A 17579-nucleotide genomic window follows, 5' to 3' on the forward strand; every position below is an offset into this window, starting at 1 on the left:
TACTGAGGACTGGTCACTGCTTCTCTTTCTTTGTGCAGAGTGGCTGGTCTGGTCTCCGCCCCCTCCTGTAGTTCCCCTTTGTAGCCTGTAGTGCAGGGATATGCAATTAGCGGACCTCCAGCTGTTGTAAAACTACAAGTCCCAAAATGCCTCTGCCTCTGGGTGTCATGCTTGTGGCTGTCAGTCTTGCAATGCCTCATGGGACTTGTAGTTCTGCAACAGCTGGAGGTCCGCTAATTGCATATCCCTGCTGTTGTGGGTGGAGCCTGTTGGGTCCCTCCTATAGCTCTGTTCTCTGCACAGATTATGTACAGCACAGTGATAATGTCACTGCTGTTTTTAAAAGGCAATACCTGGGTATGCAAATACCTTTGGTGCATGCAAAGGGTATTCTATCCTAATTGAGGAATATATTTAAATGAAAGTTGTTGTGCCTTGATTTGAGAGAATTTAGAACAGTAAATCATTGATAATACACATTATGATGAGCAAATTCATAGGCCTTTTTTTAATTCTGGTTTCAAGGTTTAGGCCCCATTCACACCTGAGCGTAGCGGTTTCAGGCAGAAAGTTGCGTGATTCTGCTGCGTTTTTGATGCGGTTTCCTACAGGTCAAAATTTCACCAATGTAAAAAGCAGAAAAAACGCCCATATCTGCCTAAAAAAAAAAAGTTACAGCACTTGTTTGAGCTTCAGGCGTTTGGAGTGGAGATGTGAAGCATCTCCATAGAGAATAATTGATTATTTTTTTCTCCTCCAGCGTTTTTGTAGCTTCAAGCTACAAAACGCTCAGGTATGAATGGCGTTGGGGTTTGTGCTAATTGGCGTTTTTCAAGCAGTTAAATGCATATATTTAGTAAAATAAGACGTTCGTGATAGACTTTTTTTTTTTTTCGTGGAACATCTTTGTTTTTAGTTTTGAACAGAGTGGAGAGCGGTTGGAACCGCTGTTGAGTTTTTATTACTCTCTTCATTGGGAAGGCAGGCAGCGAAAACATTCTACCCCTGCATCCAAAAGCCCAAAACAGAAAAAAAAAATGATATCAGTAGTCTCTTTTTAGGATTTTATATTTTATTTACGTGAATGTATCTTTTGTTAAAGATGAGGTCATTATGTTTTACTATAAATCGGTATTGTGAAACATTGACATGTATCTGTCATGTATATATTGTGTGATTGATTTTTAATTTTTTTTGGTCTGTCTGCTTTCCAGGTATCCTAGATCAAGGGGAAGGAGTCCTGATAATTTTTGATGAGCCCCCTGTAGATAAGACATATGAAGCTGCTCTGGAAACTATCCAAAACATGAGCAAAGTGGTGGACTCTCTCTACAACAAGGCTAAGAAACTTACATAGGTGAGTGATGTGGAGGGAGGGAGATTATTGCTGGTTGACATTAACATACAGAGGGTTAAGCTGGCCATACATGACTTGAATTTCAAACGATTCCTATAGCATTGGGCTGAAATTGTAGTTGTGGGTGGCCCTGCAAGCGCCACCCTCCTCAACAAGTCGGTTTAAAAAATGGCTGAGCCAGAGGGAAATTATTTGCTGAACAGTGCCTGTATTCTGACTCGGATACCGTCACTGTTTTTCTGCAGACCGGTTGAATCAAATCCTATGTCTGTCTAGTTCAGTATATCCGCAGATTACTCTTTGGCTACTTTCACACTGAGGCACTTTGCAGGCGCTACAGTGCTAAAAATGGCGCCTGCAAAGCGCCCTGAAAGAGCCCCTCGTCTTACTCCAATGTGAAAGGCTGAGGGCTTTCACACTGGAGCGGCGCGCTGGCAGGACACTTAAAAAAGACCTGCCAGCTGCATCTTTGAGACGCTGTAGGAGCGGTGTGTACAAAAGGCTACAAAAAATTTGAATATATATACACAATCACTTGTAAACACAGAAGTCTGGTTTCTGTGTTTACAAGTGACAGCTCTGAACTCTGCACTCTGTTTGTAATGCAATCCTGGTATTTAATACCCCTTTAAGACCCTTCTACTTTTTTTGAAATGTGAACGGGGTCGTGGTTGAGTTCCTGTACCTATTTTCTGAGAAAAAAAGCTCTGTAATATATATATATATATATATATATATATATGTGTGTGTGTGTGTGTGTGTGTGTATATATATATATATATATATATATATATATATATATATATATATATATATATTTATTAAATAAATACTTACTAGAAATGGATGTTACTAGGCAGATCGTCCTAATCTGCCAGTTCCTTGTCCGCGGTGGTCTTCTTTCTTCTCCTCCGTGCGCTGCCTCCTGGGAAATGGGGAGCTGTGTCTTCTGGGACCTTGTGTGTGTCCCAGGAGACATCCGCCCATTCACATAGCTCTGCGCGGTAGGGATTCCGTCACCGAGGATGGCGGCGGGGCATGCCGAGACCCAAGCGATTGCTTGGCTTTGGCTGCCGACATCACGGGCACCCTGGACAGGTAAGTGTCTTTATTAAAAGTCAGCAGCTACACTTCTTTTTTTTTTTTTTTTTTTTTTTTTTTAAGCCGGACCTCCGCTTTAAGCTCAGGTTAGTTGAGCATGGAGTTGTAATATTTTGATGCTGTGTAATGGGATTCTCTAGCAGGACAGGATTATCTTGTGTTTTTGGTTGTAGGAAGTAGCAGCGGAAGGACATTTCACAATAGTGTTGTCATATACTGGTAAAAGTACAGTATAATAATGGAGACGTCTAGCATGTCTAATTTCTTCTGCTTTTCATTCAACACAGGATGTGTTTTTAAACCATCACGTCTGTATTTCTTTGTGTAATAATGGGTGTTGTGTACATGGCGCCATGAGTAAGTTGTTCATTGAGATTGCTGTGTATGTATTACACATGCATACTGACATTTATTGCGCCCCCTCTCCTATTAGCGAGATTTTTGTTCCTGATGTATGCTATCTATTACTTTTTCCCCATAAAATTATTGTACAAATTCACTTTAATGGGGATCTGCTAGAATGCATGCATGTATGGGAACTGCTACTGCTGGCATGTTTTGTTCCCTAATTTTGCAGGGAGGACATATAGACTGCTCTTTGGCCTAATGCATTTGTAGTGCAGACAGAAGTGTATGCTGAGCCTCCATAAGAACCAATGAAGTGGCCACGCTGTACATTTTTGTAACTTGTATTCTTTCGATTTTACAGGCCAACTGAACGTGTCGACTTTTGAAGAAGCAGAACAGGAGCAGTGGACACCTCTCTTCCTCATGTGGGATATGGAAAAGGGGCAGGGGGCGCTCAAGGGAATCCGTTTTTTTTTTTTTTTTCCCCCATTCCTCCTTTATAACATCTTTTTGTCACCAAACGATTTTAAAGTTACATTTATGGGTACCTCATATTCGCACTTGAGCCGCTTCCAGGTTCTGAGTTACATGCAACATTTACTGACTGTGTCCACTCTCAGCCATCCCAAGTCCTGGGGTTTGGGTAGAATATTTTGCTTGTTTATTTTTATTTTTTGGTATTTTTTTTCTGTGTATTTATCAGGAGTGGGGATGCTGGGAGGGTCTGCTAGAGCTTAGCCGGGGCCCCCAGGAGCACACATGCATAGCACTATACTGCTCTGTGTCTTGTGTACCATACATCGGCTTTCAGGACCCTGGAAGGAGGCTTGTTGGGGCTCTTGGTTCAGCTTCATCAGGGAGCCTTCACTTCTGATAAATAAACGGGTTTGCTGCTTGCAGGGATTTAAAAATTACTGTCGCTGCTCCTGTTACCAATTCGATAAGACCTGCCCCCGGCCCTGATCATGTCCTTTTTGGGTTTCAGTGTCCCACAAGAGGTGCACAAATTCCACCCAGCTGACCAGAGTATATCTGATGTTCAGATGTGTTCCAATAAAGATCCTTTTTTTTCTTTTTTCCTTCTCTTTTGTGTGTTTTCCATATGCATCAGCTTAATTTAAAGAGACTGAATCCTGGTTGGGTCATTACAAGAATTGACATAATTCTGATGTGTAGACTTGCCTATGAAAGATTTACACTTGTAACCAAGGCTAGATTTTTCACATACACACTATGGGCCAGATTCACATAGAAGTGCGGTGGTGTAACGTATCGTATATACGTTACAGCGTCGCAAGTGCCTGATTCACCAAGCACTTGCGTGAAAACTTACGTCGGCGGCCTCCGGCGCAAGCCCGCCCAATTCAAATGGGGCGTTTACCATTTAAATTAGGCGCGCTCCCACGCCGGACGTACTGTGCATGCTCAGTTTAGAAATTCCCGCCGTGCTTTGTGCAATGTGACGTCATTTTTTTAGAACGGCGACGTGCGTAGCATCCATTCGTATTCCTGGACGTCTTACGCCAAAACACAAAAAAATTGAAATTCGACCCGGGAACGACGGCCATACTTTAACATGGCTCGACTAAAGTTAAGCCATGTTAAAGCAGGTGTAACTTTGCGATGGGAAAAAATTACTAGCGACGACGTAACAAACGTGAAAACTGTCGTGGATCACCATAAATGCTCATTAGCATACCCGACGCAGGAAAACGACGCAAACTCCACCCAGCGGCGGCCGAGGTACTGCATCCTAAGATCCGACGGTGTAAGTCAATTACACCTGTCGGATCTTAGGGCTATCTATGCGGAACTGATTCTATGAATGAACCGCATAGATACTCTGAGAGATACGCCGTCGTATCTCTTCTGTGAATCTGGCCCTTGATTACTAAAAATATTGGGATGCCTGCCTTTACACGCACATGAAATTTAATGGCATCCCAGCCTTAGTCCAAAGGGCCTAATATTGGGTTGGCCCACCCTTTGCAGCTATAACAGCTTCAACTCTTCTGGGAAGGCTGTCCACAAGGTTTAGCAATATGTCTGTTTGACCATTCCACCCCAAACTCGCTCATCCATGTCTTTATTGCTTTGTGTTCGGGCCCAAATCATTTAGTGGTGGAGGGATTATGGTGTGGGGTTGTATTTCAGGGGTTGGGCTTGGCCCCTTAGTTCCAGTGAAGGGAACTTTTATGGCGTCAGCATACCGAGACATTTTGGACAATTTCATGCTCCCAACTTTGTGGGAACAGTTTGGGGATGGTCCCTTCCTGTTCCAACATGATTGCGCACCAGTGCACAAAGGTCCATAGAGACTTGGATTAGCGAGTTTAGGGTGGAGAAACTTGACTGGCCTGACCTCAACCCGAGAGAACACCTTTTGGGATGAATGTGAGCGGAGACTGCGAGCCAGGCCTTCTCATCCACATCAGTGCCTCACCTCACAAATGCACTTCTGGAAGAAGCTGTTATAGCTGCAAAGGGCGGGCCAACTCAATATTTGTTTACTAGTAACGGCAGCGATCTGTGATTTAAAAAAAAAATTTTTTTTATATATATATATATATATCTCCAGATTGCGACGGACAGATCGGACACTTTTGACACATTTTTGGGACCATTGACAATTACTCAATTATAAAAATGCACTGATTACTGTATAAATGTCAGGGAAGGGGTTAACACTAGGGGGCTATCAAGGGGTTAACTGTGTTCCCTATGTGTGTTCTAACTGTAGGGGGATGGGGCTGTCTAGGTGGAGAGAGAGAGAGATCGGTGTTCATACTTGGTATGAACACACAATCTGTCTCCTCTCCCCTGAGAACACACACACTGATCCCGGTGCTTGCTCTGTCACGAGCAATTGCGTGTGCCCGGCGGTCATCGCGCCAGCCGGGAACTTGCATCGGCTCAGGGTGTACGCTGCGGGCGCCCCTAGTGGCCAGAAGGCAAAGCAACATAAGGTAATGTTTCCCTTTTTTGGGTTGGGGTTCCTTTTTGATAATAAAAAAAAAAAAAAATCAAGTGATATCCATTATATACCATCAAATGAAAGCCCAATTTGTCTTAAAAAAAAAAAAACAAGGTATAATTCACCTGTATACACAAAGTAAAAAAATTATTCATTCAGCGATTCCTCTTTGTTGTAGCTGCGGATCAGCGAACCTGGGAGAGGGGGGATGTGTAGTGAGAAGGGGGGGAAAGCATATTTGTGTTCAGAATGGAACACACCTGCGAATCCCATTGAAGATAATGTGCCTGCAATTCACACCGCACTGCTTAAAAAGAAAACACAAACATTTTGTGCAATGCGGAGTGCGGATGCAACGTACATATGTGAACCATATTCATTAAAAACGTGTTTTCAAATGTTCTGCAAATTTGATGCGTAAGGTGTAGGCCGCATCCAATTGTGTGAACTCAGCCTGAAGTTCTAATACTTCTAATAAAAAAAAAAGTGTTTTGGCTTTCCATACACCTTAAAAGTGAATCGGTAGATAGGAAATTGTTTAGTTGTGCTCTTTATTCTGAATGTGTTAGACCCCTTTCACACCGAAGTACCGCCTGAAAAACTCCTGCACTGCATACTCGATGTGAAAGCCGGAGGGCTTTCACACTGAGGCGATGCACTGGTAGGAGAGAAAAAAATCTCCTGCCAGCAGCATCTTTGGAGCGGTGAGAGGAGCGGCTTGTATACCGCTCCTTCCCATTTAAAACCATGGGAAACCGCGGCAATACCACTGCAATGCGCCTCTGCAGAGGCGCATTGCAGGCAGTATTAACCCTTTATCGACCGCTAGCGGCCGAGTACCGCGGCAATTCCGACAGTATAGCGCTGCTATTTTTAGCGGCGCTATCCCGCCACCGCGCCTCCCGCCCCAGTGTGAAAGGGGCCTTATTGAGAACATTGAAGTTGACTACTAAAACTGGGGAGTGCAGAATCTGGTGCAGCTGTGCATGGTAGCCAATCGGCTTTCTAACGTCAGCTAGTTCTATTAAAGGGGTTGTAAAGGTACAATTTTTTTTTCCTAAATGGCTTCCTTTACCTTGGTGCAGTCCTCCTTCACTTACCTCATCCTTCCAGTTTGCTTTTAAATGTCCTTATTTCTTCTGAGAAATCCTCACTTCCTGTTCTTCTGTCTGTAACTCCACACAGTAATGCAAGGCTTTCTCCCTGGTGTGGAGTGTCGTGCTTGCCCCCTCCCTTGGACTACAGGAAAGTCAGGATGCCCACTAACACACAGCTCCTTTATCTATCTCCAATGGAGAGAGCGTCCTGACTATCCTGTAGTCCAAGGGAGGGGGGCGAGCACGGCACTCCACACCAGGGAGAAAGCCTCGCATTACTGTGTGGAGTTAGACAGAAGAACAGGAAATGAGGATTTCTCAGAAGAAATAAGGACATTTAAAAGCAAAATGGAAGGATGAGGTAAGCGAAGGAGGACTGCACTAAGCTAAAGGAAGCCATTTGTTGTTTTTTGTTTTGTTTTTTACTTTTATAACCCCCCCCCCCCCCAAGCTTTGAAAAATGAAAATCTGAACGCTGGTTTCTATGCAGAGCTGCACCCGATTTTGCTGTCTACTTTTGGTAAATCAACCCAAATTGCCTTTTCCGTGTGTCTTCACAGTTGTATTCATTGCCTTCTATTGTGCTCCGTCTCATGGAGTTTCCCGCAAAATATTTTTCTATTTTTAGTGCAATGATTGGGAATTTATGAAAAACAAATCGTGACTTCCTTATCCTGGACCTGTAGTCAGAAAAAAATGTAGCGTGGCGATTTCACTAGAAATATGAGACGCCGTACCCTGGGGCCACGCTCACAAATGTCTGCGGTGATCGCAATGTCAGGACCTTTCTCTTCAGAGCGGAACTACATATACTATTTGTACTTTCATTGGAGATCTATACCTACCGTATTTATCGCGGTATAACGTGCTCCCGCGTATACCGCGCACCCCTAAAGTTGCCCCCGAAATTCCTGTAAAAAAAAAATGTTATATGATTTTATTACTTACAGTTTTGGTGTCTTCCCAGCGTCCGGTACCGGCGTCCGTCTGCAGCCTCAATGGTGTCTTCCCCAGCGCACGCCTCAAGTCGAGTCCCCGCTTCCCGCGCTCAGTTCGAACGCCTCCGCCGACATATACCGAGTGCAGTACACTCGGGTACATTCGGCAAGGCTCGGTTTCACTCACGCTCTGTGACGTTTATGCGTGAGTACGAGCGAAGCCGAGCCTAGCCGAATGTACTGCACTCGGTATATGTCGGCGCAGGATTTTAAACTGAGCGCGGCTATCGGCGTATATTGCACACCCACGATTTTCCCCTTATTTTAAGGGGAAAATAGTGCGCGATATACGCCGATAAATACGGTATTTATTTATATAAATTGGGAAGGTTCAGGACCTGTGTCAGGTTTTTATTGCTTGTACCAAAGCACACAGACTTCACTGAAATCATCTACCAGGTACACGGCTACTATGTATTACTGCATCTATCCAATGTCCAGTTAAAGTCAGCATTGTAGGATGAAATCCAATGGAATTATGTACAAAAGTCCCTATCGGAATAACACATTCTTAAATGTTTTGGAAACACAGAGGCTTCCTTTACCAAGATGGCGGACAACGAATATGTCTGCTTGATAAAGAGGGCCTCTGTGTCCCCGAAAATAAAAAGTTTTGATATGCTAAATGTAACCTGAATTTCAACAAACTTGTGCCTCCAGGACAGGAAGTTGGGTAGCATTTTTTTTTTAATGAAAACAGACAAAATATACGTGTGGGTAAAGCCTAGATTCTTTATCTGGTTTAAGGCTAGGTTCACACTGCTTCAAATTCAAAATTGCAGTAAAATCACGATTTTACCACGATTTCGTGGCTGCGATTCACGGCCATGCCCGTCTATAGAGCGGATTTCACTTTACCGGATCAAACTCGCACAGGACCCTTTTTTCCCCGCAGCTCATATTCGCAACGCATTGATGTGAACGGCACTAATGTTAAACTATGTAATATTAAATGACTTGCGAATTTGAGAAATCGAAACGGCTCAAATTCGCAGCAGTGGAAACCCAGCTTAGAAGCGTATGTCAAGCCCAAAAAAATTGTTTTAGATAGAGTTGGGGAAAAACGAGAACTCCTGTTGGGCTTTTACTGCCATCTTGGTATCTCCATTATCCCTCTAGTTGAGCCATGGATACAGTAAAAGGAAATTTCCCCAGTTTATTCAGGACTAAAGGTCCATACACACGATCAGATTTTCCGACAACAAATGTGTGATGGCAGGCTTTTGTCGGATACGCCGACCGTTTGTACGCTCCATAAGACAATTGTTCGATTTTGCGACAACAAAAGTTTTATAGCACAAGTACAAACAAGCATGCTCTGAACCAATGCTAACCATAGCACAACATTAGCAGAAGTTGCCCAAAGGGTGGCGCTGAAGAACCACGTATTTTCGTGTACGTTGGCTAAAAAAGTTCTGCCGTTTGTATGCATACCAAGTTCAAGGACAACGCCCTTCGGACAAAATTCTGCAGATCTGTCCGTTGAAAATCAGATCGTGTGTATGAGGCTTTAGAGAAAAATGTTCTGTCTGGTCATACACTTTAATTGTCCGTACCATTGAGGAATATTTTCAAAGAGAAATTTGAATATAAGCTTAACTGAGGTCCTAACCCTTCACCTATCATGTCCATTTGTTAATCAGAGCGTTGTAGCACGTATTTCAATTTTATTAAGAAACTTGTCAGGATAGAAATATTGGAGCTGCAATTGCTGACTAGTTTTTCTAAAGTGAATGTTCCCGGGGCTTTAACCCTTATCTTGGGTACCGTACTTTGCAAGTCACCAACCTAGAACAATAAATGTAACACGCACACGTACGAGGGGCGTTCAAGTCAAACCGTTGACTTGTCGTTAAGGTTCCCCTATCGAGATGGTTCCTGTAAGGACTGCGCAGGCGCAATCCTTGCCGACGGAAATCTCCGAACCTCGGCCGGCATCCAGGCTCATTCCTTAAAATCCCCGTGGATTGGAGGATGTTAAAAAAAAGAGCCAGGAGGCGGAGCGAGCTGTCCGAGTGAAGCAAGAACAAGAGGCCGACTGGCCACTTTCCTCAAATTCCACGTCGCCCTGGATGCCGGCTGAGGTTTGGAGATTTCCGTCGGCAAGGATTGCGCCTGCGCAGTCCTTACAGGAACCATCTCGATAGGGGAACCTTAACGACAAGTCACCGGTTTGACTTGAACGCCCCTCGTACGTGTACGTGATACATTTATTGTTCTAGGTTGCCGGAACCAGATCGTCAGATCACCGGGACTTTTAATTTTACAGGTATAAAAAGGGATGCTACGCTACATGCAGTAGTAAGTGGCAAGTGTGTCCTATTACTGATAGGTGGCGCACATGTTCTGGGCCAGTCCAGAGATTGTTATTCAAGATGGCAGTCCACAGTGTTAGTGCGTGCATGGAACAATGTGTGGTGATGATGTTTCTTGTGAACGAAGGCGTAACCCGCGGATATCTATGGAAGACTTTAAAGCGGAGTTCCACCCTGAAAAAAATCTTTTCACCAAAAATCTAAAAAAAAAATAAGTTTTTACTTACCCTAAATAGCTGTTGCTATACGGAAGTACCGCGGTCGATTCTCTTCCTCCTCCTACACTCTGTTCCTTCTTGTGAATGGGGTGCGCTGCATTCTGGGAACTGTGTGTATCCCAGAAAGCAGCCGGCCCATTCACAAAGCGCTGCGCTGCTCGCGCATGCGCAGTAGGAAACGGGCAGTGAAGCCGTAACTGCTTCACTGCATGTTTCCCTTACTGTAGATGGCTGCGCCAGGATCGAGGATTTTTATTTTTTTTGACCGGATCTCCGCTTTAAGCACAATACGATGATGAGACACTCAACCGACATTTAAATGGTGTAAATATTTCAAAGATGGCTGTACATCTGTCAGTGACAATCCCGGCCATGGTGGTTCCTAGCCCACAGCAGTCATTCCTGTGATCATTCAGTGCATGGAAAGCCTAATCCTGGATTATGGACGCATAACCCGTCGTTAAAATTGCACGACTAATATTTTTGTGGTCAGGGTGAACACAATCATTCACAAATATTAGCATTTTTGAAAAGTTAGCCTATGCTGGGTACCAAGACAGCTTTCCGCTTTTGGCCGACACCGAAGAGTTGAAGTCTGCACTGCGTTGAAGGAGCGTTTTGACAGGGAAGGCCAGGGTTTTCTGGATCGCATCATTACATGTGATCAAACCTGGGCAAATCATTTTGCTCCGGAATCAAAACAAGCATCCAAGCAGTGGAAGAATGTGGACTCGCCACCACCAAATTTTTTTTTTTGAACAATTGCATCTCCAGGTAAAGTGCTGGCAAGTGTTCTGGGACAAACGTGACGTTTATTCATGTGGATTTTCTACCCCATGGTGCCTCTATCAACAGTGAATATTACTGACGTGTTCTGAGTGATGAGCATATGTGTTTTTGGAAACAAAGGCCTGGGTTGGTCACTTAGGCTGCTATTCACACTTTTCCCCCATTTTCGGCCACTAGCGGGATGTTTTTAACCCCCAAAGAAGGGGTTTAACCACTTCAATACGGGGCACTTTCACCCCTTTGCTTCCCAGGCCAATGTTCAGCTTTCAGTGCTCTCACACTTTCAATGACAATTGCACGGTCATGCTACACTGTACCCAAATGAAATTTGTATCTTTCTTTTGGTGATATTTATTTACGACTTTGTTTTTTATTTTTTGCGATATAAGCAAAAAAAAGAGCAAAGATTTTGAAAAAAAAACAATATTTTCTACTTTCTATTTTAGAAGAAATCCAATAAAATCGAATTTTGTCATACATTTTAGCCAAAATGTATTCTTCTACATGTCTTTGGTAAAGAAAAAATAATCCTGTTAAGTGTATAATAATTGGTTTGTGTGATCATGTACAGATGTATGCAGATGATCATTTGGACTTTCGATTTTACTGTTACATATGTGGGGGGACAGGTGTTTTCACTGTGTGGGGGACACTAGGTTGGCCGGCTGCAGCGATCCGCTCTCCTCTCCTTACTGACAACTTTTGTGAGAGGAGAGTCGATAGCCTAGCAACCGGCTCTCTATTCATGTCACATGATAACTGTGACATAACTGTCAGGACGCTATCTACTTTGCAGATAGAGAAAGGAGCTGTGTGTTAGTGGGCGTCCTGACACTCCTGCTTGCCCCCTCCCCCCTCGAGAGGCTTTCTCCACACCAGTGAGAAAGCCTCGCATTACTGTGTGTAGTTACCGAAGCACTGCCCATCCTTTGCGATGGGCAGGGGTGTTTTGGGATTGCTGTATCCAGCGCTCTCAAACCGCCCCAAAGAAGCTGCTTGTAGGACTTTTTCTAACGTCCCGCAAGCTCGCCACCCGGGTGTGAAAGCACCCATTGCAATGAATAGGAGTCAGTTTTCAGGCGCTATTTCTAGCGCTAAAACGTCTGAAAACTGCCTCAATGTGAAGGGGGTCTTAGGACATCCTGTTTCTCCTGCACAAGCTCATACTACTTAGCGCACTCCATGCACATTACAGCAACTCGGCTGGGAGGTATTGCCACATCCCCCCGGCCCCCTTAAAGCCTGGACCTCGCTTGGAGTGATTTCCACCTGTTTAGACCCCTTAAAGGGGTTGTAAAGGAAAAAAAATATTTTCATAATAAGCATCCTTTACCTTCAGACATTCCTCTTTTCACTTCCTCATTGTTCGTTTTTGCTCAGAAGTTGCTCTATTTCTTCTCTGTTCTGTTCACTTCCTGCATGTCTGATTTTACTGACCACCGTGACGGGAGGCTTTACTGCGGTGGTCAGTAACGTGCTCGCCCCCTCCTGGGAACTACATCTGTGCGGCAGGACACTCTCTACGTGTTAGAGACTTCAAGGAGGTGTGAATTACTGTTCGTGCCGCAATGCATACTGGGAAATGTAATGTGAAAAATATACTACAGCGCTAATTAAATAATCAATTCCACGTGCACCTAAATAAAAAAACAAATAATATAGCTGCTATCTAGAGTGATACCAAATCCAAACAGTGAAACATATAAAGGTAGGAACCCATGACTAAGTCGCGTGCCTGTGACGTAACGCGTAGGGAGGAGCCTGCGATCGAATCCGAGTGCATCGGATCGAGCTGAGGAAACAGCATACTGAGTGGCGTTTTCATGCTTTACTGAAAGCGGGGATTCGTGAGTGCATATGTCAATGCTCTGATTACATTTTTGATCTGTCATCGAATATTGCGCAATGAGGTTTTTTCTCTTTTCTTTCATGCAATCCCTGTCTGTGAGTGCCTGTATCATCTGATCACAGCGGTGGAGGGCTGGATTAGCATTCAGATTGAAGAGAGTGATTTTTTCCCTGCATGGAATCCTGCTAATCACTGTGCACTAATTAAGGACATATTAGTAATTCACAGTTTATGGAGTGTTCTCCCTGATTAGTTTTCTTTGTACGTTTTATCACCTTTTAAGTTAATATTAGCGCATCTATATTTTATATGTTATACTGGGAAATGTAGTTCTTACATGAACGAGCGCCGCAAACCAGGAAGTGAATGAGAGAACAGAAACTAGAACGCCGGAGGTGATATGGATGAAGGAATTTAATAGGTATTTACTTGTTTTTTTAACAGAATCATTACACTATTCTGTCTGTCTACCTTGCAGACATTCATTTTAGGCAATTATTTTTTTTCCCTTTAGAACTCCTTTAAAGAAGTCAGCACTGATGACAAAGCGAAGCAGGCTGTCCTAGGAGGGCTCAGGCATCCTGACAAATCTTTCTATGCCAAAGCTTTCCAGGAATTAGTGAAACACTGGGGATAAGTGTATACAATTAGCAGGGGAGGGGAGTATGTTAAAAAAAAATGCAGTTTCCACTCCTTGAACTTTGTTCTTTTATTATACAAACTCAAAGTTCTAGTTTGACTTGAACACGCCTCGTATAATCCCATAGACTGACCTGGAGGGAAGATACACCATGTACATCATTCAGTGACCCTTAACCTTTATTTTTTTAAGCTGTTTTTACTGGTGTTTTCGGTTTGCACTTTAGCATCCAAGCTCTGTTATTAGTCGGTTTAGGGTTTGGAGAGTCAAAAAGCATGTAATTCTGAACCCAAACAGCTGCAAGCAAGATGCGGGTATCTCATTTGTCACAACTGACGTCTGCTAGCACAGTAGGGGAAGCCAAACACCGGCGTTGTAGAAACAGACGGCGCGCGCCGCTGAAATGTTTGTATTTTTATGCCGTCTTGTTAGCAGGTCTTGCGTTTGAATATTTAAAAAGTATTTCCACTTTCGCAGTCAAATTTGAGAAAACCTCACTATTTAGTGTTCCTGTACACAAATCCATCGGAAAAAAATCCAAAGTACAAGCACACTTTCTCCTAACCAATGCTGACAATAGCACAACACTACCAAAAGTTACCCAAAGGGTGGCGCTAAAGAGCTGAAACACCACGTAGTTTTGTGTATGTTGGCTGAAAGATTTCTGCCGTCTGTATGCAGAACAAGTTCACGGGCAACGCCCTTTGCACAGAATTCCATTGATTTGTCCGATGGAAATCCGATTGTGTGTACAATGCTTCCAAAGCCTCGTACACATGATCCAATTGTTGGCCAACCGAGCGTCTGATTTTTGTCAAAAGGGTATGTGCCTGGATCTTGGCTTGCGTACTAATGATACACAATTTTCGTGCCACAAATAGGAACGTAGTACGAGGAATTTCAGCTCCTGAGCTCCACCCTTTGGGCCTTTTCTGAGCATTGGACTATTTTCATCAGACGAACCGACCGTGTGTACAGGGCATAACAGGTTTTCCTCTAGTCCAGACCTAAATCCAATTGAGAATCTGTGGCAAGACTTGAAAATTGCTGTTCACAGACGCTCTCCATGAGATATTTTGCAAAGAAGAATGGGGAAAAATGTCGCTCTCTAGATGTGTAAAGCTGGTAGAGACACCCCCAAAAACACTTGCAGCTGTAATTGCAGAGAAAGGAGGTTCTACAAAAGTATTGACTCCGGGGGGCGCCATACAAATACACCCCACACTATGTATTTGTAAAAAATGTTGAAAACCCTTTATCATTTTCCTTCCGCTTCACAATTATGTGCCACTTTGTGTTGGTCTATCACATAAAATCCCAATAAAATACATTTACGTTTTTGGTTGTAGCATGATAAAATGTCAAGGGGTATGAATACTTTTTCAAGGCACTGTAAATCAGCAATTAAAGGTGTTTTGGTACATCTATTCATAAAGAATACCTGTTGATCCTGCCAGAAATGTACTGCTGCCCTGTGCACCTTGCAGTGTTATCTAGAGCAGAGGTAGGCACATTTTGGCCCTCCGGCTGTTGTGTAACTACAAGTCCCATGACGCACTGCAAGGCTCTGACAGCAACAAGCATGGCTCTCTAAACAAAGGCATGATGGGACTTGTAGTTCCACAAGAGCTGGAGGGACGACTTTTGCCTACCCCAGATCTAGAGCACTGTTATCAGCCCCTCACAGCTCAACTCAGTGAACTACAGCACACAATCCCTATGTTACATAGTCTGGTTGAAGAAAGACAAATCCATCTAGTTCACTTTATAAACCAATGTTCTGTAGATGAGGAGAGGGGAAAGTTTTCTGTAGTCCTAACACACTTCCTTTCCTAGAGTGATAACACTAACCTTCCACAGATACAGGGGTCAGTTCACTGGGAGCATAGGTGTGCGCACAGGGTGTGCCAGGTGTGCCCAGGCACACCCTAATCACCCTGTGCAGAACAGATTCCCCCACTGACCTGGCTCCCCCTCCTTCCCTCCACAGCACTGTAGGCTTCCCTCCTCTCCCACTGGTTGTTGCTGTGGATGTTTTAGGATGAATGGGGGAAGGGGCCATTTACCGGCCCCTTCTCTTTCTGAATGAACATCATAAGTGATCAGTAGAGTGTGTTTGAGCTTTGGGGTGCACACCCTAATGCCAAATGCTGCACACACCTATGACTGGGAGATAAATAAAAGGAGAAGTACAGCCAAAGCTTGTTGTACTTCTCCTGTGGATCCCAGGAATGCAGTTTGTTCTGCACTCCTGTAACCCACTTTCAGCAGACAGCGGGCTGAAGTCCGCTGTCAGCTGAGGTCACAGTTGGTCTAGGCACGACCAAGATTGCGACAAGTCAGGATCCGCCCACATGCCTGGATCTGCACCCAGCTCGGTCTCTTAGCAAGCAGCTGAGAGCCTGAGTCGGCTGCTTCCGCCCCCTCCACAGCCAAGCGCTCCAGTGAGTGCAGGGGGGGGGGCGTCAAAGCAGAGAGTCGCTGACTGACAGTCACCAGCTCTCTGCTCAGGGAGCTGTGAGAACCAGGCGATCAGCAGTGTTAGAACGCTCCGTTTTCAGCATTAGAGCGGGGGGAGAACAGATGCTACATCCATCTAGGTCAGATGTGTCCAAACTTTTTTCAAAGAGGGCCAGATTTGATGAAGTGAACATGGGTGAGGGCCGACCATTTTACCTGACATTCTTCGAACCATTAAAATTAAATGCAAATTAACTAATACACGGCCCAACAAGAATTTTCTTGCCTTTGTGGCTGTGTGTGGTGAAGAGATGAGCTCAGGCGTGTTATTTGGATATACCGTATTTATTGGTGTATAACGCACACCTTCACTTTAAGAGGAAAGTTTCAGGAAAAACTTTAATTTTAAATCAAGAACTATGAAGCAAAATAAGTCAGGTCAGTGCAGATCAAAGCAGCCTAATGAGTGCCCATCTGCAGCCTCACCATTGCCGTGAATGCAGCCTCACCATTGCCGTGAATGCAGCCTCACCATTGCCGTGAATGCAGCCTCACCATTGCCGTGAATGCAACCTCACCATTGCCGTGAATGCAGCCTCACCATTGAAATGAATGCAGCCTCTGAATGTGCGATGCTCGGGGATTTGTTCTGGGTTACAAAAGAGATATATGTCCAAATTACCAGTGGGGCCACATTAAACTGAAACATGGGCCGCAATTGGCCCCCGGGCCGGACTTTGGACATGCCTGATCTAGGTTTATATGAAAAAAAAAAACATACTTCTCTTTTAACATTTGCCCTATAATAACTTGTGTTTATCTCAAAAGTGGTCAATTCACTAAACATGTTTTATTTATATGTTTTATATTTAGCACTTCAATTTGGTGTTGTTTTGTAATATTTTATCACATTTTTTTCACAGGCTAACACTGCACCAGAGGAGAGATTGTTCTGTGACTGTGAAGTTATTGAAGCATTCTTAAAGTGGAACTAAAGCCTTATTTTTAAAGAAGACAAGTAGAAGATGCTGGCAAGGGAGGTTGGACCATTGTATTCTGACAGCTGTCATAATACTTTGGGGACGGGGGGGGACGGGGGGATGGCAGGGTTCCTTCATCCTTTAGCATGCTGGAAAAAAAACTAGTTGTTTTATAGACCGCTTTAGCATGCCTTTTATTCACAGAATGATCTCTTTCTAGTACATTTTTTTTACAGGGTATAAAAGAGAAGAGAGGCGCCTCTAAGTGTAGCAATAAGTTGCTAAATGTTGTACCTTCATTAACCACTTAAGACCCGGACCTTTAGGCAGCTAAAGGACCCGGCCAGTTTTTGCGATTTGGCACTGCGTCGCTTTAACTGACAATTGTGCGGTCGTGCGACGTGGCTCCCTAACAAAATTTACGTCCTTTTTTCCCCACAAATAGAGCTTTCT

At 44.0% G+C, this 17579-nt stretch overlaps 1 protein-coding gene across 1 annotated transcript in view; it reads left to right on the forward strand.

The window, feature by feature from the left end:
• Positions 1 to 3882, forward strand: part of PSMD11 (proteasome 26S subunit, non-ATPase 11) — a 48219-nt gene extending 44337 nt beyond the window's left edge. The window contains exons 13-14 of the mRNA XM_040331602.1: positions 1215 to 1357; positions 3168 to 3882. Coding sequence (XP_040187536.1) covers positions 1215 to 1357 — 143 coding nt within the window. The 3' untranslated portion in view covers positions 3168 to 3882. The remainder of the gene's footprint in view (positions 1 to 1214; positions 1358 to 3167) is intronic.
• The last annotated feature ends 13697 nt before the right edge of the window (positions 3883 to 17579 follow it).

This window comes from Rana temporaria, chromosome 12, assembly GCF_905171775.1.
Source record: "Rana temporaria chromosome 12, aRanTem1.1, whole genome shotgun sequence".
Taxonomy (NCBI): Eukaryota; Metazoa; Chordata; class Amphibia; order Anura; family Ranidae; genus Rana; species Rana temporaria.